At 49.4% G+C, this 22,506-nt stretch overlaps 1 protein-coding gene across 2 annotated transcripts in view; it reads left to right on the top strand.

Moving 5' to 3' along the window:
• Positions 1-22,506, top strand: part of ELMO1 (engulfment and cell motility 1) — a 211,655-nt gene that overhangs the window by 97,467 nt on the left and 91,682 nt on the right. For both annotated transcript variants that reach the window (XM_029048924.1, XM_029048923.1), the window contains 6 exons: positions 4,579-4,678; positions 7,301-7,452; positions 9,978-10,056; positions 13,559-13,609; positions 14,490-14,612; positions 17,302-17,433. In XM_029048924.1, coding sequence (XP_028904757.1) covers positions 4,579-4,678; positions 7,301-7,452; positions 9,978-10,056; positions 13,559-13,609; positions 14,490-14,612; positions 17,302-17,433 — 637 coding nt within the window. The remainder of the gene's footprint in view (positions 1-4,578; positions 4,679-7,300; positions 7,453-9,977; positions 10,057-13,558; positions 13,610-14,489; positions 14,613-17,301; positions 17,434-22,506) is intronic.

The raw sequence follows: 22,506 nt of genomic DNA, 5'->3' as shown, positions 1-22,506 counted from the left end.
TGATACGGAAGTGGGCTGGCAACCACTGAAGTTTTTGGAGGAGCGGTATGACATGCCCTAACCATTTTTGTAGAAAAATGATCCGGGCTGCAGAGTGAAGTATGGATTGGAGTGGGGAGAGACAGGAGGCTGGGAGGTCAGCTAGGAGGCTGATGCAGTAATCCAAGAGGGATAAGATGAGTGATTATATTAATGTGGTAGCCTTTTGGATGGAGAGGAAAGGGTGAATCTTGAGCAGTCAAGTGGGTTGCTGCAGTGAGAAGCAGAAGAGAGGGCGAGAAATAGAGAATAGTTGAACTAATTAATAATAATAATCTTAAAAACCTCCAGAGATTGCCTATCAACCTCCGCACAAAACAAAAACTTCTCACTCTAGGCTTCAAGGCTCTCCATCACCTCACCCCTTCCTACCTCTCCTCCCTTCTCTCTTTCCACCGCCCACCCCGCACGCTCCGCTCCTCCGCCGCCCACCTCCTCACCGTCCCCCGTTCTCACCTATCCCGCCGTCGACCCCCGGGCCGCCCTCCCTCCTCACCTCCGCCAAACTGATTCTCTTCCCCTCTTCAAAACCCTACTTAAAGCTCACCTCCTCCGAGAGGCCTTCCCAGACTGAGCTCCCCTCTTCCCTCTGCTCCCACTACCCCCACTTCACCTCTCCACAGCTAAACCCTCTTCTCCCCCTTTTCCCTCTCCTCCTCCCCCTCTCCCGCCCCATCCCCTCAGCACTGTACTTGTCCGCTCAACTGTATATATCTTTATTACCCTATTTATTTTGTTAATGAGATGTACATCACCCTGATTCTATTTATTTGCCATTGTTTTAATGAGATGTTCTTCCCCTCAATTCTATTTATTGCCATTGTTCTTGTCTGTCCGGCTCCCCTGATTAGACTGTAAGCCCGTCAAAGGGCAGGGACTGTCTCTGTTACCGATTTATACATTCCAAGCGCTTAGTACAGTGCTCTGCACATAGTAAGGACTCAATAAATACTATTGAATGAATTAATGAATTATGGTACTTGTTGAGCACTTAGTATGTGCCAAGCACTGTTCAAAATCCCCTTTCCACATGGGGCTCACATTCTTAATCCCCATTTTACAGATGAGGTAACTGAGGCCCAGAGAAGTGAAGTGACTCACCTAAGGTCACTTAGCAGATATGTGGTGAAGCCGAGATTAGGACCCAGGTCTTTCTGACTCCCAAGTCGGGGCTCTAGGACTAGGCCACTCCTCAGCTGCTTATCACATCTCGAAAAGTTAGCACTCCTCCGGGGGGTGTTCACCCCATCCGGTCAATCAGTCAATCAGTGGTATTTACTGAACAGTTTCTGGATGTGGAGCATCTGGATGTGGAGTTATGGCTGAAGAGCTGCTTCTTCATTCAGATTGTGAGCTGATTCTGGGAATGTGTCTGTTTGCACACTGTACTCACTGTAAGTGCTCAGCAAACACAACTGAGTGAATGAGCGTGTTGCCCAGGGCATGTTTGTCTTCCAGGTTTTTTTGTTTTGTTTTATTTTTGTGTATGTTTCTTTTTTCAGGCTATTTGTTAACTACTTACTATGGGTCAGGCACTGTAATAATAATAATGTTGGTATTGTTAAGCGCTTACTATGTGCCGAGCACCGTTCTAAGCGCTGGGGTAGACAGAGGGGAATCAGGTTGTCCCACGTGGGGCTCACAGTCTTAATCCCCATTTTACAGATGAGGGAACTGAGGCACAGAGAAGTTAAGTGACTTGCCCACAGTCACACAGCCGACAAGTGGCAGAGCTGGGATTCGAACTCATGAGCCCTGACTCCAGAGCCCATGCTCTTTCCACTGAGCCACGCTGCTTCTCCACTGTACTCAATTCCCACTTCACAGATGAGGTAACCGAAGCCCAGAGAAGTGAAACGACTTGGCCAGGGTCACGCAGCAGACACGTGGCAGAGCTGGGATTAGAGCCCAGGGCCTCTGACTCCCAGGCCCCTGCTCTTTCCACCAGGTCACGTTGCTTCTCAGAGTCAAAAATCCTGACTTTTTGTTACACTGCCCAGATGTCATTTGCACATGCAGTAACAAAACCAAACCTCTTTTGATTTAAAAGCCATATGCAGGAATGAGGTTTTCACGTTTTCAAGCTGTTAGCCCAACCACAAGAGCTGGCTCTTTTTCCGGCTGTACATGTCTCCACAGGCAGCAAAATCAAGGAGAGTGAACAGAAAGATCCAGGAGAAAGATTTTCCTCCATTGTCCTCCCATGAGATCTCCTTGCACGGTCCCCCCCCCCCCCCCCCGGGGGCTTTAAAAATGCGAGGAAAGTCTCCATTATTCAACCAGACAAAACCAGGTTAGGCAAGGGCAACCTGTGCTCTGGGTAACTAGGCTGAGAATAAAAATAGAATTTCAACTCCCTGTTTTGAAATTCAAGTGGGCAGAATAAATCAATAACCTGTACTGCAAATCGAATATTGTGTGTGCTTCAGTGCTGGGCTGGATGCTATTGAACAATCAATCAGAATTAGTCGGAAGCAGGGTGGCTTAATAGATGGCGCGCGGGCTTGGGAATCGAAACGACCTGGGTTCTAATCCAGGCTCTGCCACTTGTCTGCTGTGTGACCTGGGGCGTGGCACTTCAGTTCTCTGTGCCTCAGTTTTCTCATCTTTAAAATGGGAATTAAGACTGTGAGCCCCATGTTGGACAGGGATGGGTCCAACCTGATTAACTTGTATCTTCCCAGGTGCTCAGTACCATGCCTGTCACTTGGCAAATACTTAACAAATACCATTAAAAAAAACCCTTAATCAATGGTATTTATTGAACACTTCTTGTGTGCAGAGCAATAGGAGGAGTACAGTCTAAGAGTTGGTAAGCGTGTTCCTGGCCCACAAGGAGTTTAGAGTCTACAGGGGGATGCAAACATTAAAATAAATTCTAGCTATCAATCATAGGTATTTATTGAGCACTTATTGTGTTCATAGCACTGTACTATATGCTTGGGTGAGGATAACAGAGGAAAAATGATAATAATAATTATGGGATTTGTTAAGCTCTTACTCTGGGCCAAGCACTGTTCTCAGCACTGGGACAGATCCAAGTTAATCAGGTTGGACTCAGTCCCTGTCCTACATGGGGCTCGCCATCTTAATCCCCATTTTACAGATGAGGTAACTGAGGCCCAGAGAAGTGAAATGACTTGCCCAAGCACACTGCAGACACGTGGCGGAGCCGAGATTAGAACCCAGGTCCTTCTGACTCCCAGGCCCGCGCTCAGTCCAGTAAGCCAAGGACTTCTCGGTTGATGCACTGGAGTCGAGCCCTCCGTTTCCCAAATCTGCAGAGATGGAGTTCGCTGGGATGTCATCTGCTGGTCGTTCTGCATCGTGGCACATTTGGAAAGAGCTCTTGCACGCAAAACAGGCCCGCTCACTTTCACGGGCAGCTATCGTGAGCCCAGTTCACGCTCATGCCTGGATTCCGAAACTTGAGTTCCTCGCTCAGGTCTTACCTCAGGTCGATGGCGAAGCTTGTCGTGAGGCGTTGTTTGCCCACGGGCGAGGCAGGGGATGGTGTTGGCTTTCACCCCCGGGGCTCTGACTTTTGTTTCCCGGCAAGTCTGCGGCCCCGGCTGTTCGGGGCCGGGTTTTTGCGGGACCTTTTGGCCCCCACTGCTCAGTCCCATCCATGGGACTGAGATGCAGCATGGAACAGTGGATAGAGCAGGAGCCTGGGAGTCAGAAGGTCATGTTCTATTCCCCGTTCCACCTACTTGTCTACCGTGTGACCGTGGGCAAGTCACTTCTCTTCCTTGTGGCTAAATTACCTCCTCTATAAAATGGGGATTGAGCCTGTGAGCGTCACCTGGGGCAGGGACTGTGTCCAACTCAATTTGTTGGTGTCCTCCCCAGCACTTAGTACAGTGCCTGGCACATAGGAAGCGCTTAACCAATACCATAAATAGAGAAGCAGTATGGTGTAGTGGATAGAGCATGGGTCTGGTAGTCAGAAGATCCTGGGTTCTAATCCCTATTCCGCCACTCGTCTGCTGTGTGACTTTGGACAAGTCACTCTCTTCTCTGTACCTCAGTTACCTCATCTGAAAAATGGGGATTGAGACTGTGAGCCCCACGTGGGACAGGCAGTGTGTCTAACACGATTTGCTGGTGTCTTCCCCACTGCTCAGAACAGTGCCTGGCACATAGTAAGCACTTCACAAATACCATCATCATTTTTATTATTATTGTGGGCCATCTCGATCTCACTCTCCTCACTTTCTGCTTCAGGACCTGGTGCGAAGCGGCCGAACCTGACTTCAAAGCCTTAATGAAGGCACATCTCTTCCAAGAGGCCTTTCCTTACTGAGCCCTCCTTTCCTCTTCTCTCACTCCCTTCTCCGTCGTCCTGACTTGCTCCCTTTTTCCATCCCCACTTCCCAGCCCCGCAGTACTTAGGTCCTTATCTGTCATTTATTTATATTAATGTCTGTCTCCCCCTTTAGACTGTAAGCTCACGGTGGACAGGGAATATGTTTATTATATTGCGGTTAGTACATTGCAGTACACTGACTGACTAAATGAACGATGCCTGTCTTCCAGCTTCGGGGATATGTTGTCCTTCACCCTGACAGCGTTCGTGGAGCTGATGGATCATAACATCGTGTCATGGGACACGTTCTCTGTCGCGTTCATTAAGAAGGTAAGTTGGCCTTCTCTCGGGACTTGCCGTTGTCTGCGATACCTTCCCTCTTGAGCCAAAGCGGGCAGCCATGGGTCAGAAACACAAGGAGGTTCCTGGCAGAAGTTTGAACTCTCTGTCCAGCCGAGAGCCAGACCCTGGTCTTCCCCACCTGCTCCTGACAGTCGTTGCCTCAGATATTCGGAGCTGTCCGTGTGTTAAGCTCCTCCGATCAATCAATCATTTGTGTTTATTGAGCACTTACTGTGTGCAGAGCTCTGTACTAAGCATTTTCACCGGCTCTTCCGCTGCTTTCCACCTCCTAACTGGGGGGGTGCCCTCAAGGTTCAGTTCTGGTTCCATTTCTATTCTCCATCTCCACCCACTCTCATGGAGAACTCATTCGCTCCCATGGCTTCAGCTACCACCTCTATGTGGATGATTCCCAAATCTACATCTCCAGCCCTGATCTTTCTCCTACTCTGCAGTCTTGCGTTTCCTCCTGCCTTCGAGGCATCTCTACTTGGATGTCCTGCCATCGTTTCCAACTTAAATGTCTAAAACGGAACTCCTTATCTTCCCACCCAAAGCCTGTCTTTCACCTGACCTTTTCATCACTGTAGAGGATACCACCGTCCTTCCGGTCTCGCAAGCCCGTAACCTTGGCATTATCTGTGACGCCTCCCTCTCATTCAACCCACATATTCAATCCATCGCTGAATCCTGTCGGTCCCACCTTTACAACATTGCTAAAATCCTCCCTTTCCTCTCCATCCAAACTGCTACTACGTTAAAAAAAATGCTGGTATTTGTTAAGCACTTACTATGTGCAGAGCACTGTTCTAAGCGCTGGGGTAGATACAAGGTAATCGGGTTGTCCCACGTGAGGCTCACAGTTAATCCCCATTTTACAGATGAGGTAACTGAGGCACAGAGAAGTTAAGTTACTTTCCCACAGTCACACAGCTGACAAGTGGCAGAGCTGGGATTCGAACTCATGACCTCTGACTCCCAAGCCCGGGCTCTTTCCGCTGAGCCACGCTGCTTCTCTGCGGAATCAAATAATCAGAGCACTTATCTTCTTCCGCCTCGATTACTGTATCAGCCTTTAATCAGCCTCCTTGCTGACCTCCCAGCCTCCTGGGTCTCTCCATTCCAGTCCCCACTTCACTCTGCCGCCCGGATTATTTTTCAACAAAAAACATTGAGGACATGTTTCCCCACTCTTCAAGAACCTTCAGTGGATGTCCGGCCACTTCTTCATCAGAGAGAAACTCCTTACCGTCGGCTTTAAAGTACTCAATCCTACAACAACCCAGCCCGCACATTTCACTCTTCTAATGCCAACCTACTCAATGTACCTCGATCTCTTCTATCTTGCCGATGGCCTCTCGCTCACGTCCTGCAACTGGACCGCAACACCCTCCCTCTTCTTATCCGACAGACATTGACTCTCCCCACCTTCAAAGCCTTATTGAAAGCCCATCACCTCCAAGAGGACTTCCCTGACTGAGCCCCTCCTTACCTTTCCTCCCATTCCCTTCTGCTCCTCCTTGACTTGGTCCCCTTATTCATCCTCCCTCTCAGCCACACGGCACGTCCAGCCATTTATGTCCAGTTTTGCAATTTATTTATATTAATGTCTATCTCTCCATCTAGACTGTAAAATCTTTGTGGGCAGGGAATACATCTGTTCTATTGTTACAGCGAACTCTCCCCAGCGCTTAGTACAGAAACTGCACATAGTAAGCGCTCAGTAAATGCAGTTGATTGACTAAGTTCATGAGAGAGCGCAGTGCAACAGGGTTGGAAGACACAGCCCCTAACCACAAGGAGTTTACAGTCTAGAGGGCAAAGCAGATGAGAATTTAACCCAGGCAGGTCCCCAGGGCTCAGTCTGTTGGGAGGACCTTGTGGAGGTGTCTGCTGGGGCAGAGAGAGGCCTCCCCCAACTCAAGAATGACTGCAGCAGGGCTTATTATTTTTATTTTTATTACTATTATTTAATTTAAAGGAATTTGTTCATCATTAACTATATGCCAGGCTCTGGACTAATCTCTGGACTAGACACAAGCTAATCAGATTGGACACAGTCTAGATCCCACATGGGGCTCACAGTCTTGATCCCCATTTTCCAGGTGACATAACTGAGACCCAGAGAAGTTACGTGATTCACCCGAGGTCACACAGCAGACATATGGCAGAGCCTGGATTAGAACCCGGGTCCTTCTGAGTCCCAGTCCTGTGTTCTTTCCACTAGCTCACGCTGCTTCTCATGCCACGTATGGGGAGGGGTGGTGTGTCGGTGGTGCAGACTTGTAGTTAGCTTGAGGCCATTGCGAATGTGTCTGTTTATTCTTGTATCGTACCATCCCGTGCGCTTAGTACAGTGCTCTGCACACAGCAAGCGCTCAATAAATGCGACTGAATGCACGAATGAACTGGTGAGACCAGGGCAGCTCGTGACGCTCACTTACAGATAACCCAGAATCCACTGTAATTAATTTCCTTCTTTCAGGGCATGGTAAAAACAGTCTGATGGCTCTTGGGCCTGATCCAAAATGGAACCCAGTTTTTAGTCACTGTTCTCTCTTCTCCGTTCCCTGCCCTCACTGGCTCCACCTGCTCTGTTTGCCTTGGCAGATCGCGGGTTTCGTGAACAAGTCGGCCATCGAACTCTCCACCCTGCAGCGTTCCTTGGCCATACTGGAGTCGATGGTTCTGAACAGTCACGACCTGTACCTGAAGGTGGCCCAAGAGATCACCATTGGCCAGCTGATCCCACACCTCCAGGGGTAAGGTGCCCGTCGGTTGGCGGGACCAGTGGGGCAGTGCCAGCTTCTGCCACCTGTCTGAGACCTTGGCATAAGCGAACTCAAGCAGCATCCTTCCCTACCCTCTAAAGTGTGAGCTTGTGGTTTGCAGGAAATGTGTCTGTTTATTGTTATATTGTAATAATAATTATAATTGTGGTATCTGTTAAGTGCTTACTATGTGCCAAGCACTGTTCTAAGCACTGGAGTAGATGCAAGCAAAATAAGGTTGCACACAGTCCATGTCCCACATGGGGTTCACAGTGTTAATCCCCATTTTACAGAGAAGGGAATTGAGGCCAGAGAAATGAAGTGACTTGTCAGAGCCAGTATTAGAACCCACATCCTCTGACTTCCAGGCCCGTGCTCTTTCCACTAGGTCGTGTTGCTTTTCTTCTTCGACTGACCAGCATTTCAGGGTTGGGTTGAAGGTGGAAAAGGTTTTCTCCTTAAACAAAGCTAGTGACCAAGGCACTCGGTCATCCATCAGCCCTTACGTGGGCTTTTTTCCAGGATAAAAAGCCAGAGTCAGAGTTGTCTTCTAGGGGAAGGAGGCCAGAGGGGCACTCAGCTATGGGACAGTTGTTCTGGGGCTGGGGTCGTCTTCTGGAATAAGAGCAGCAGAGAATTCCTGCCATCAATCAGTCAATCACATTTATTGAGCGCTTACTGTGTACAGAGCACTGTACTAAGCACTTGGGAAAGTACAAGAGAACAGAGCTGGTAGACACATTCACTGCCCATAAGCACTTTACAGTTTAGAGCGGGAAGCTGTCATTAATAGAAATAAATAAATTACGGGATAGGTACCTAAGTGTAGTGGGGCTTAAGGAGCGGTGAATAAAGGGAGCAAATCCAAGAGCAAGGGTGACGCAGAAGGGAGTGGGAGAGGAGGAAATGGATGAGATTTGGAGGAAATGTGCCCTCAGTGAGTCTTTGAAGGTGGGGAGAGTGGTCTGACGGATATGAAGAGGGAGGGCATTCCAGCGGGAGAGAGGTCGGTGGGGAGATAGATGAGATCAAGATACCGTGAGTTGGCATTAGAAGAGCAAAGTGCGTGGGCTGGTTGTAGTGGGAGACTAGCGAGGCGAGGTAGGAGGGGGCAAGGGGATTGAGTTCTTGATTGAGCCTACGGGAGGCTCCCCCAGGTCTCAGAATCTGGACAAGGCTACCACTGGCCAGAGGCAAGGCCAAGCACTCTGCCCCGGTCCCCGTGGGCGTGAAATGCATGGGTGTCCCATCTGGACTTGGCTTCTAAGGGTCACCTCTCCCTCGATCTGGGGGGCTGGAGTGGAGACCCACCGGAGGGTAGGGTAGACCTAAAGAATTTAGGGTTGGTCTGAGGTTCTGCGAAATCACGTTCAGACTGTTTCTGTCTTCCGCCGGGCCCAGCCTCCTGGCCCTATTAGATCACCGGCCCCCGAGGTCTTTGTGGAGAGCCTCAAGGTAGGAAGTGGTCCAGTCGGTGGGAACCCTGGTGGTCCCAATCAATCGATCAGTGATATTTATTGAGCACTTATTGGGTGCCGAGCACAGTACTAAGTGCTTGGGAGAGTACAGTACAATAATCCTGAAGCTTACAACTTCCAGTCTTGCCCCTTCTCAACTTTCTCCCTCCCCTGCCACATGACCCGATCTGGATAAATCCTAGTAGCTTCTCCCAGTCTGCCTCGTATCCCCTTCTGCCCTCACCTGCCTCACAGGGATGATATGAAGAGAATAAGTAAACTCACTGTGGGCAGGGAGTACGTTTGTTTCTATCGTATTCTCCCAAGCGCTTAGTATAGAGCTTTGCACACAGAGAGCACTCAGTAAATGTGATCGAATGAAAATGAATGAAAATGCTCTGACAGCCCAGGAAAAACTCCCGTGTTAGTACTGAATCGAGATTTTTAATGGATCTTAAAAATCGTACTCTACAGAAGGCTTGTTCTGCACAGAATAAGCACTCAATAAATATGATTGACTGATTGATTGGTCCTGTTCTTCCCTTGATTTATCTGAAGGGGAATCCAGTGAGCTTGGTTCACTTCCACTCCTGCCTGGCTTTCATTTTTATTTTTTTTCAATGGTAATTGGTAAACACTTGCCATATGCCAGGCACTGTACTAAGCACTGGGGTAGATACAAGCGAATTAGGTTGAACACCGTTCATGTCCCACATGGCGCTCACAATCTTAATCCCCCTTTTACAGATGAGGTAATTGAGACCCAGAGAAGTGAAGTGACTCTGTCAAGGACAAACAGCAGACAAGTGGCAGAGCTGGGATTAGAACCCAGGTTCTAATCTTTTGGTCAGTAGTATCGATTGAGTGCTTCTTCTGGGCAGAACACTGTACTAAGTGGGAGAGTACAGTAGAGTAACTAGACACCATCCCTAGCCTCAAGTATTTTACAATCTAGCGGGCAAAACAAGGCACTAAAATGAACTACAGGTAGGGGGAAGCCCCCGATTTTAAAGATATCAACACAGGTAGTTTTCTTCAACTCTTTCTGTTTCCCCACAGGACAGATCAAGAAATCCAAACCTACACCATAGCAGTAATAAACGCACTTTTTCTTAAGGCTCCCGACGAGCGGAGGCAGGTAAGTTGTATTTATTCTTCATCTTAGAAGCAGCGTAGCAATGAGGATGCAGCATGGCCCCGGGAGTTGGAAAGTCACGGGTTCTAATCCCTGCTCTGCCACTTGTCTGCTGTGTGACTTTGGGCAAATCACTTCACTTTTCTGGGCCTCTGTTACCTCATCTGTGCAATGGGGATTAAGACTCTGAGCTCCACGTGGGACATGGACTATTTTTAACCTGATTAGGTTGTATCTACTCCAGAGTTTAATACAGTGCCTGGCACATAGTAAGGGATTAAGAAATATCAATAAAACAATTAAAGGTGTATCTGGCTTGTGAGGCCGTTTCCTCAACATCAAATGGCAAATAAAGATCACCAACCTGATGATTAGTTGGTGGTCCCTGGTCCGCAGGGAATGTGTCCGCTATATTGTACTCTCCCGAGCGCTTAGTACAGTGCCCTGCACAAAGTGAGCACTCAGTAAATACCATTGGCTGACTGATTGACCAACCCCGCATCTTTCTGTCAGTCAGTTACTGGTATTTAGTGGGAACTTATGGAAAGCAGGGTAGGATTTGAAGGGCTTGGGAGAATGCAAAAAAAAAAATAGAAGACACAACCCAATCCTCTAACATCTTTTGGAAGCATTTTTCGACTCATGTCTCTCCAATTCCCACCAATCTCCCTAGCAGTGAGAGTAGTAGTCAATTTTTATTGCTGTGTGCCGAACACTGAACTAAGCACTGGTGGGAATCAGACACGGTCCCACAGCATCTGTTGAGAGCAGGAGGTTGGGAGGATAAATAGGGAAGTAATTACAGATGAGCATAAATTTAGATTTAAACGGGTAGCAAGGATAGGCTAATGATAATGATATTTGTTAAGCACTTATTGTGTGCCAGGCACTGTATTAAGCCCTGGGGCAGATGCAAGAAAATCAAATTGGACACACTCCATTGTCCCAGGTGCGGCTCACAGTCTCAATCTCCATTTTACAGGTGAGGAAACTGAAGCCTAGTGAAGTGATTTGCCCAAGGTCATGCAGACAAGTGGTAGAGCCGGGATTAGAACCCATGACCTTCTGACTCCCAGGACCAGCCATGCTGCTTCTCTAAGAGTGATGTTATTGGGTAGAACCAACCTGGGCAGAGGGGATTGATCAAGGAAGGCCTGGTGGAGGAGCTGGGTTTTCAGAAGCGCGACAGGGAGGTTAGCTTGGGAAGAGTACACGCAGGGGTATAGTAGGCGGAGAGAGTTGATGAGTCAGAGGGGAAGAATTAACAAGCAGTGTGGTTTAGAGGTTAGAGCACAGGCCTGGGAGTCAGGAGGATTCTAATCCCAGCTCAGCCACATCTCCTGCGTGACCTTGGACAAGTCATTTCACTTCTCTGGGTCTCAGTTACCTCATCTGGGCTTTAAGAGTGTGAGCCCCGTGTAGGACAGGGACTGTGTCCAACCTGACTAATTTGTATCTACCCAGCTCTTAGAACAGTGCTTTGCGCATCGTAAGTGCTTAACCAGGACCGTAATTATGATTATTAATATTATTATTATTATTATTAAGAATTAGTGGGATTGGTGGAGTAGCCTGGTCATTGCCAATGGCTAGGAGCTTCGTTTCCTGCAGACGGAAAAGAGAGGCATCTTAGATCACGAGCCCCTGAGGGACAGGGACCGGGTCTGATTCCCACCTGTGTATCTCTCCCAGAGCTTAGTTCAGTGTTCCGCACACAGTAATAAAAACTGACAACTACTCTCACCGCTGGGGAGATTGATGGGAATTGGAGAGACGTGTGTTGAAAAACGCTTCTGAAAGATGGATGGTAGACTGTGCTCTTTGCAGGCCAGCTGTGTTGAGCATGACTCTGGCAGGGAACAGACAGCTGTTGATCCGTGAGCTGGAATTGTCCAGGAACACCCAAGGGAGGGCAGAACTATGTTTCACAGTCCTGGTGCAACACACTCTCAAAAGCCATGACGTGACCGCACACTTTTGAGAGACCACAGCCGCAGTATACGAATGTCCTTCTCCCCTTCTAGACTGTAAGCCGGTTGTGGACAGGGAACAGATCCGTCAACACTGTTGTGTTGCACTCTCTTAAGTGATTAGTACAGTGCCCTAAACATAGGCACTGCTCAATAAATGCCACTGATGGGTGTGGCAGAATAGGTTTGTTCTCCTTGAACGGTATAGACGTAGAGAAGCAGCGTGGCTCAGTGGAAAGAGCACGGGCTTGGGAGTCAGAGGTCATGGGTTCTAATCCCGGCTCCGCCGCTAGTCAGCTGTGTGACCTTGGGCAAGTCACTTAACTTCTCTGTGCCTCAGTTACCTCATCTGTCAAATGGGGAATTAAAAAACTGTGAGCCCCACGTGGGACAGCCTGATCACTTTGTATCCCCCAGCGCTTAGAACAGTGCTTTGCACATAGTAAGCGCTTAACAAATACCACAATTTATTTATTTTGAGCAGAGGCTTCTGGGAGATCAAGAATTAGAGAGGAAGATTTACAAATTTAAAAGCTAGAGAGGCAGATTCATTCATTCATTCAATAGTATTTATTGAGCCCTTACTATGTGCAGAACACTGTACTAAGCGCTTGGAATGTACAAATCGGCAACAGATGAGACAGTCCCTGCCCATTGACGGGCTTACAGTCTAATTGGGGGAGACAGACAAAAACAATAGCAATAAACAGAATCCAGATTAAAAGAATAGATTTAAAAATGTGACCATGACCTCTGCTCGGCCTGATTCTAAATTAATAATAATTGTGGGATTTAGTGTTTACCATGTGACAAGCACTGCAGTAGATACACGATAATCAGATTGGACACAGTGCCTGTCCTTTAGGGACTCACAGTCTAAGTAGGAGGGAGCACAGGTATTGAATCCCCATTCTACAGATGAGGAAGCTGAGGCACAGAGAGGTGAAGTGGCTTGCCCAAGATCACACAGCAGGTAAGTAGCAGAGCCGGGATTAGAACCCAGGTCCCCTGACTCTCAGGCCCGTGCTCTTTCCGCTGGGCCGTGCTGCTTCTCAAAGGCCATCTTTAAGATGTCCACACCAGTTTGGTCACCTGCCCCGGCCTCTTCAGCGACTTTTGGCCACACGGATGGAATCTCTCCAAAAGTACTCCTCCTCCAAATCCAGGGGATAAACCTCGTCCTTGAACCCTCATTTGACGACTTTAGTCACTCAATCACTCAGTGGTATTTATAGAGCCCTTTCTGTGTGTTGAGCACTGAACTAAGCACTAAGGAGAGCACAAGAGAGTTAGTAGACACGATCCCTGTCCGCAAGGAGCTGACGGTCTAGAGTGATCTCATCTGATCCCGGCAGACTGGTCCACCGAAAATGCCAGGAAGCTCAGCTGGCAAGTTGTGGCCCACTGGCTTCCTCTTGGGCCTGGCAAGATCACCGTGCCACTCCACCGTGCCCTGGCAAAGCGCGGAGTGAAGCAGGCGGGCGAAAATCCTTAAATGAACCCATCTAACCCGAGTCATCATTTCTTTGCCGCAGGAGATGGGCAACATATTGGCTCAGAAGCAGCTCCGCCTCATCATCTTAACGGTGAGCACCTGGCCGACGTGGCCTCCTCCTGGGGCTTAGAAGAGGCCCGAGGGAGATCGGGCTGCCTGGAGGTCCTGAGAGGAGGGTTGGGGGGATAGGATGAGGCTTCCCTGCTAACGCTTGGTCCCATGGCGGGAGATTGAGAGGGAAGGGGAAGCACAGGGGCTTCTGGATCGCTTTTGAAGGGAAGTACAAGAGAAGTTCTGGGTTGTCTTTAAGGGAAAGCCCAGAGAGGATTTGGATGGTCTTTGAGGGGAAGTGAAGGAGAATTTCTGAATCACCTGTGAGCGGAAGCACAGCTGCATTCTGGATTGTCTTTGAGGGGAGGCAGAGTGGGATTTTGGATTCTCTTTGAGGGGAAGCACAGGAGGAATCCTGGACTGTTGCTGAGAGGAAGCCCTGGAGGGCTTCTAGATTGTCTCTGAGGGAGAGCACGGCTAGATTCTGAGTTGACAGAGGGGTTCCAGATTGTCTTCGAGGGGAAGCACAGGAGGGATTCTGGATTGTCTTTGAGGGACAGCACGGGATGGGGTCCTGAATTGTCTTTGAGGGGCAGCACTGAGGGATTCCGGATTGTCTCTGAGAGGGAGCACTGGACGGTTCTGGATCGTCTTTGAGACAAGTCACTTTGGTTGGACACTACTTGGGACTCTATTACCCAAGTAGCGCAGGCATCAGATTCTTTCTGCCAGTCCCTGACAGGGACCCCACCTGGATCTACTTAGCTCACTAGTTCTCCCCCACCACCTCCCCATTCAGTTGGCAGATCTGCCCTCTCAGCACCCATCCCACTCCAAGGCCACAGTCCACAGCCCTCTGGGGGAGGACACAGGTTTCCTGCTCTCTGCTGATGCTCGCCCCTCGCTCTTCCCTTTTGCAGCATGTTATCCGAGCCCAGAGGGCCATCAACAATGAAATGGCCCATCAGCTCTACGTCCTGCAAGTGCTGACCTTCAACCTTCTGGAAGACAGGGTGCTAACCAGGATGGACCCCCAGGATCAGGTGAGTGCTCATCAGAAAAAGAAGCAGTGTGGCTTAGTGAAATGGGCTTGGAAGACAGAGGACGTGGGCTCTAATCCCCCCTCTGACACTTGTCTGCTGTGTGAGCTTGGGGAAGCCACTTATTACTTCTTTGTGCCTCAGTTACCTCATCTGTAAAATGGGGATCAAGACTGTGTTGTTATTATCAAGATACGATTATTAGAAGCAGCATGACCTAGTGGGAGGAGCACCGGCTGGGGACCTGGGTTCTAATTCTGGCTCTGCCAAGTGATTGCTCTGTGACTATGGGCAAGCCACTTCACTTCGCTGTACCTCGGTTCTCCTCTTCTCCCTCCTATTTAGACAGTGAGCCCCATGTGGGACAGGGACTATACCAAATCTAATTCACTTGTATTTACCTCGGCACTAAGAACGGTGCCTGGAACATAGTGAGTGATTAACAAACATCATAAAAAAACCACCAAGGGGACAGGGGACAGGCAGGATATCTGGAATTGCTGCAGCCAGGCTTGGGGGGCTGCCTGCTCTTGTCCTTGGATGAGGTCTGGGGTGCCAGGGGGCTGGTCCGGGGACACGGGACACCCCCGCCTCACACCCCCGGCCCCTCCTCCGGGCCCTTGAGCCCCGACCTTGAGACCACCTGCTGCCATCGGTCCTTCAGCTCCTAAGCGTCCAACCAGTGTTCGGGATCCCGGCCGCCCCAGCTGACTGAAGCCCGGGCGCAAAGCAGCCGCTGAGGATGGATGGGCTCGAGATGCGCTCAGAAGGAGCGAGTGGCAAGGCCGGACCCCCGTCGAAGCTGGGGGGGTCCCTTGAGGACGGATATCCCGGCCTGTCCCTGGGGCATTCTGCATCTCCATAATCAGGCAGTCACTTGTATTTACTGAGCACTTACTGTGTGCAGAGCACTGTACTGAGCGCTTGGGTGAAGACAATAGAACAGATGCATTCCCTGCCCACAATGAGTTTACAGTCTAGAGAAGGAGACAGGAATAGAAAGAAATAACTTAAGGATATGTCCGTAAATGGTGTGGGGCTGGGAGGGGGGTTGAGTGAAGGGAGTCAGGGTGATACAAAAGGGGAGTTGAAAAGGAAAAGAGGGCTTGGTCAGGGAAGGCCTCTTGGAGGAGGTGTGCCTTCAATAATGCTTTGAAGAGGGAGCGGGTAATAAGGCTTCCCCGTGTTTGCTCATGTGCTTTGGGGCTCCAGCTGGCACCCCTGATGCCAGCCAACCAGTCTCCCCTGACCCTGGACCTGGCAACTGCCCATTCTAGATTTGCTGCCGCTCTCACTGCAGGACAGAGGACAAAGTGCCCTCTCCCTTAGGCCCTCTGGCTCTGAGCAGCCCCTCCCCTGAGGGACGGGAATCAGTCCTGTTGTCCAAGGGGGCTCTGGGGACGAGACCAAGTGCTTTATCGAGAAGCAGCGTGGTCTAGTGGATAGAGTAGGGGTTTAGGAGTCAGGTGGACTTAAGTTCTAAACCCGGCTCCACCTCTCGTCTGCTGTGTGACCTAGGGCAAGGTGCTTCACTTCTCTGGGCCTCGGTTCCCTCGTCTATAAAATGGGGATTCAGACTGGGATTCCCACATGGAACAGGGACTGTGTCCAACCTAATTAACTTGTATCTACCCCAGCACTTAGAACGGTGCCCAATACATAGTGAGCATTAACAAAAACCCCCAACACCCCACCAACACCCCCATCCCGCAAAACACTGGGGCCTGTTCCAGTGAGCAACCCTGTGATTTCCAGTCCTCCTGGCCCCCTGCTTCATCACCTCAAGGCCTTTCATCAGCCTTCTCTTCCCCACACCGGGTGATCCTGGTTCCTTCAAGCCCACCTTCCCTTCCTTCTTCCCTCCCTGAATAATCGGAAAAATAATAACTCATTTCGTGTTTGTTAAGCCTTTGCCAGATTAAAAAAAAATAAAATAAACGTTGGTATTTGTTAAGCGCTTACTATGTTCAAAGCACTGTTCTAAGTGCTGGGGTAGATACAGGGTAATCAGGTTGTCCCACGTGAGGCTCACAGTCTTAATCCCCATTTTACAGATGAGGTAACTGAGGCACAGAGAAGTTAAGTGACTTGCCCACAGTCACACAGCTGACAAGCGGCAGAGCCGGGATTACCAAGCATTTAGTACAGTGCCTTGTACAGAGTGAGCAGTCAATTAATGCGAGCGAATGAATGAACCAAACACTGCTCTATACCTGGAGGTGGAGACGGGATACTGAGATCGGAGCCCCAGTCCCACACGGAGTTCACAGTCTAAGGGGGAGTGAGAATACATATTTTCTCCCCATTTTACAGATGAAGAAATAGGTTAAGGATCTTGCCCGAAGACACGTAGCAGAGCAGTGACAGGGCCAGAATTAGAATCCAGTCGGTCCCGTCTCCCGACTCCCCAATCCGGTGGTTTCTACTAGGCCTTCCTGCCTCTTGTGTTTTGTGGCATCTCAGTGTTATGTGGAATTGGCCAGGGGTTTCAGGGAAACTGAGTGGAGTCCTCATGGCTTAGAAGGAAGGGGAAGTGGATCAGGGGAAGGATGGGGGAATGGAGGAGCAGGAAGAATTCAAACTGGCCCGTCCCCCCGACGACACTGAAGCCCCTCCTTGACCCCGATGGGCCTTGGGCACGCTTTAGAAGCTCCAGGAGAAGAAGGTGATTTGGATTTTTCTAACCCTCCAGGCTCAACGGGACATCATCTTTGAGCTCCGGAGAATCGCCTTCGATGCCGAGACGGAGCCCAACAGCAGCAGCGGCAGTATCGAGAAACGCAAATCCATGTACACTCGGGATTATAAGAAGCTGGGCTTTATCGTGAGTGTTTGCTCTGGCCCCTGGTGTTCTCTCCCACCCCGCTCACCCCGGTCATCTGTGCTGGCCCCCAGCCCAGGGTGACATCAAAGCAGATCTGCTGGTCACCAACCAGTGTCGGGTATCCCAGCAGGACGGCCCTCCCCGTCCCCGGGCTGGAAGCGAGGAGGGGGTATCTAGGCAGGACTTCTGACCCTCACCCCCAAGGGGTCTCAGCAGGTCTGCCAGTCCCCCTCCCACCCTCCAGTGCCACCGAAGGGGCTGCAGTGAGTGGGAGGGACCCTACTGGGAACGGCGACTGACATACCCAGTCGGACCTGTGCCGATGTGCTTTATTCGGAAACCGGGGTCCTCGCCGTGAGCGCACAAGACAGTTTTCACTGAAACCAGTTGGAAGTGCACACAGTATGGTCCTAAAGGTACGGATGATGATGATGATGATAATAATAGTAACGATGGTATTTGTTAAACGCTTCCTATGTGACAAGCACTGTTCTAGGTGCTGGGATAGATACAGAGCAATCAGGTTGTCCCATTTGGGGATTACACTTTTAATCCCCATTTTACAGATGAGGAAACTGAAGCACAGAGAAGTTAAGTGACTTGCCCGAGGTCACGCAGCCGATAAGTGGCAGAGCCAGGATTGGAACCCTTGTCCTCTGACTCCCAAGCCCATGCTCTATTCACTAAGCCTTGCTGCTTCTCTAGGTACTCAAAGACTACTTTTAATAAGGAGATTTATTATGGAAGCCACATGGCCTAGTGGATCAAGCCCAGGCCTGGGAGTCAGAAGGACCTGAGTTCTAATGCTGGCTCTGCCACTTGTTTGCCGTGTGACCTTGGGCAAGTCACTTCACTTCTCTGGGTCTGTTACCTCATCTGTAAAATGGGGATCGAGACTGTGAGCCACACATGGGACAGGGACTGGGTCCAAAATGATCTGCTTGTATCCACCCCAGGGCTCGGTACAGTGCCTGGCTCATAGTAAGCGTTTCACAAATACCATAATAATAATTACTATTATAAATCCTTGCAGGCCAATGCTTGCATTCCTCAAGGAGATTGGGAACTTGGAGACCAGTGCCAGACTGGGACTCAGTGGGAAACCCAGATATATTCTAAATCTCCCCACTTTGACTTTTCTGTGACCGGCACCTACGCTCGCTTTAGCAAACAGGCCCTAAGGGGCTCCGTGACGTGAGGCTGATCCCCAGATTGTGCTTCGCAAGGGCAGGAGACTATGTCTTTTTTCCTTTTTTTTTGAGTGCTCAATACAATGCCTTCCTCACATTAGGTGACCAATAGAGCACTCCGTATCCGGTTTGCATTCAGTACTGTGGGCAGACAGTGCTGTGCACCTAGGAGTCCCTCAGTCCAGTGCTCGGCCCCAAGTGAGCACCCAGTACAACGCCTTCCATACAGGAGGCAGCCAGCGCATAGCCGGCACTCAACATATTATGATTCTATTGTTATGTGCCCAGTGATTAGAGTGAATAAATGAACTCTCGCCATTTACCTGGAATGATTTTTCTCAGGAAATCAGGACTGGAGTGATGGAAGCTCTATCGCTCTCGAAGCTGTGACCTTATACAAGTCACGTCAGCATTGGCTAGTGGATAGAGCAGCGGCCTGGGAGTCAGAAGGTACTGGGTTCCAGTCCCATCTCTGCCACTTGTCTGCCGTGTGATGCTGGGCAAGTCATTTACCTTTCTGGGCCTCAGTTCCCTCATCTGTAAAATGGGGATTAAGACTGTGAGCCCCAGTGTGGGACGTGAACTGTGTCCAACCCGAATAGCTTGTATCTACCCCATTGCTTAGAACAGTGCCTGGCACATAGTAAGCAATCATGAATAATAATTATGGTATTTGTTAAGTGCTTACTATGTGCCAGACACTGTACTAAGAGCTGCGGTGGATACAAGGAAATCATGGACACAGTTCCTGTCTCTCGTGGGGCTCACAGTCTCAATCAGGTTGTCGCACCTGAGACTCACAGTCTTAATCCCCATTTTACAGATGAGGTCACTGAGGCCCAGAGAATAATAATAATAATGTTGGTATTTGTTAAGTGCTTACTATGTGCAGAGCACTGTTCTAAGCGCTGGGGTAGATACAGGGTAATCAGGTTGCCCCACGTGAGGCTCACAGTTAATCCCCATTTTACAGATGAGGGAACTGAGGCACAGAGAAATGAAGTGACTTGCCCACAGTCCCACAGCTGACAAGTGGCAGAGCCAGAATTCGAACTCATGACAGATGAGAAATTATCATTATTATTTCTACAAGTTCTAGCTTCCAGGATCTTGATTTTTGCTCCCAACAACCCAAACCATGGTGCCGGGAGATGGTCTGAGCCTCCGCCCACCCCCAGCCTTACCCCTTGGCCCCCCAGGACTGGCAGAGGGCGGAGCCTACTCCACTGTCCCTCGCTTGCCCAAGGCCCTGAGCTCCAGCTGCCACCCACTCTACTTCCACAGTTGCTTTTGGCCTACCCTTTGGGAAGCTGGGCAACTGGTCCATTTGAAATGCACCCACCTTATGGCTTAGTGGCAAGAGCCCAGACCCGGGAGTCAGAGGACCTGGGTTCTAATCCCGACTCTCTCACTTCTCAGCTGTGTGACCTGGTCAAGTCGCTTCACTTCTCTGGTCCTCAGTTCCCTAATCTGCAAAATGGAGATCCAATACTTGTTCTCTCCTACTTAGACTGTGAGAACCATGTGGGACCTGATTAACTTGCGTCTACCCAAGCACTCAGTACAGTGTTTGACACGTATTAAGTACTTAAAGATCACAATTATCATCGTCGTCGTCACTTTTTTTCCAAAGCGAACCGAGAGCAGAGCCACTGTAACAGCAGCGTAGGGACGGGGGAATCTCAACATTTCCAGAACTATGGGGGCTTAGGCCCCACTTTCCCTGGTGTCTTTGGGAAAGGTCTCGTTCCCATCTCTAAAGGCCAGCTCCTGGCCTCTCTCCCTCACTAGCCTGGAAGCTTTTTGAGGGCAGGGATCATGTCTGCTCACTCTACTGGACTCTCCCAAGTGTTTAGAACCATGGTCTGCATACAGTGTGCTTAATAAATATTACGGCTTGATCATGAATGATCAGTGCCTGTTCCTCCTCTCATAATAATAATAATAATAATGTTGGTATTTGTTAAGCGCTTACTACGTGCAGAGCACTGTTCTAAGCGCTGGGGTAGATACAGGGTCATCAGGTTGTCCCACATGAGGCTCACAGTCTTCATCCCCATTTTACAGATGAGGTAACTGAGGCCCAGAGAAGTTAAGTGACTTGCCCAAAGTCACACAGCTGGCAAGTGGCGGAACCGGGATTAGAACCCATGATCTCTGACTCCCAAGCCCGAGCTCTTTCCACAGAGCCACGCTGCTTCTCTCATTTAGATGGTGAGCCCCATGTGGGAAAGGAACTTTGTCCATCCTGATTATCTTCTATCCCCAGCACTTATTTCAGTGTTTAGCACATAGTAAGGACTTACCTCCCCCTTTCCCGTCCCACCCCCTCAGCACTGTACTCGTCCGCTCAACTGTATATATCTTCATCACCCTATTAATTTTGTTTATTTTGTTTAATGAGATGTACATCACCCTGATTCTATTTATTTGCCATTGTTTTTATGAGATGTTCTTCCCCTTGACTCTATTGCCATCGTTCTTGTCTGCCTGTCTCCCCCGATGAGACTGTAAGCCCGTCAAAGGGCAGGGACTGTATCTGTTGCCAATTTGTACATTCCAAGCACTTAGTACAGTGTTCTGCACATAGTAAGCGCTCAATAAATACTATTGAATGAATGAATGGATACCAAATTCCACTAAATCAATCCATCAGTGGTATTTGAGCATTTACTATGTGTAGAGCACTGTATTAAGCACTTGGGAGTGTACAATTCAACGGAATTAGAGGACACGTTCCCTCCACATAATCAGCTTTCAATCTAGAGGGGGAGATGGACTCTAATATGAATAAATGAGTGATTTATAATATATAATTTAAAGCTATGTATATAAGTACAGTGTACAGAAATATAAATATATGTATATATATTTATAAGGAGGACATTATTCTCCCCTCTTCAAAGCCTTATTGAAGTTATATCTCCACCCAGTGGCCTTCCCCGACTAAGCCCTCCTTTTCTCTTCTCCCACTCCCTTCTGCATCATCCTGACCCGGTTCCTTTATTCATCCCCCCTTTCCAGTCACACAACATTTATTCACATACATATAGAAAAGGGGGGCTTAGTATGGGAAGGCCTTGCCACAAAGTGGCATAGACTGTGAGCCCGTTGTGGGCAGGAAATGTGTCCGTTTGTCGTTGTACTGTACTCTCCCAAGCACTTGGTCCAGTGTTCTGCACGCCGTAAGTGCAAACGATTGAACGTTAAACATTGAACATTAAACATAAAAACGACTGAACAAATGAAGACAGGTGAGGTTGGAGGCAGGGAGCCCAGGGAGGAGGCTATTACGGGATTATAATTAGCAGGTGAGGGCAAATCAGACCAGGGCGATGACCTTTCGGGTGGAGAGGAAAGGATGGATTCCATGAAGACTTTGGGAAAAGAATGGGCAGGATTTCACCACGGGGTGAGGACCGTGAAAGGAGGAAGGAGAGAAAAGCACCAAAGTGACTCCGAAATGCGGAGGTGGGAGCAGGAGGTGAAGAGATGACTGCAGCTTGGAGACGCAGCGGGAGGTAGAGGCGGATGATGGGTGACAGGGGTGCAAGAATGATGCAAGGGTGAAAGATGATGGGGGTGGAAGGAGAGGGAGGGGGAGAATGATCATGCCCTGACTGGTAGGTGGGGGGAGCTGAGAGACAGTGATACCCCAAGAGAGATCCAGGTCGTCGTGGTGGCAGGCGGGAGAGGTTAGTGTGTCATGAAATGATTCAGAAAGTGGGGGGTGTTGCTCATGGTGGAAGGGAGTTCCCAGGGGTTCCATCTAACAGGGACTCTAGGGTGGGTGGAAAGGGACTAGGGAGGTCCTCTAGACTGTAAACTCATTGTGGGCAGGGAATGTGTCCGCTTATTGTTGTACTGTACTCTCCCACGCTCT

Source organism: Ornithorhynchus anatinus, chromosome 21 (genome assembly GCF_004115215.2).
Source record: "Ornithorhynchus anatinus isolate Pmale09 chromosome 21, mOrnAna1.pri.v4, whole genome shotgun sequence".
In the NCBI taxonomy this organism is placed as follows: Eukaryota; Metazoa; Chordata; class Mammalia; order Monotremata; family Ornithorhynchidae; genus Ornithorhynchus; species Ornithorhynchus anatinus.
The sequence above is the reverse complement of the archived record's forward strand: the minus strand, read 5'-3'. Positions and strand labels throughout refer to the sequence as shown.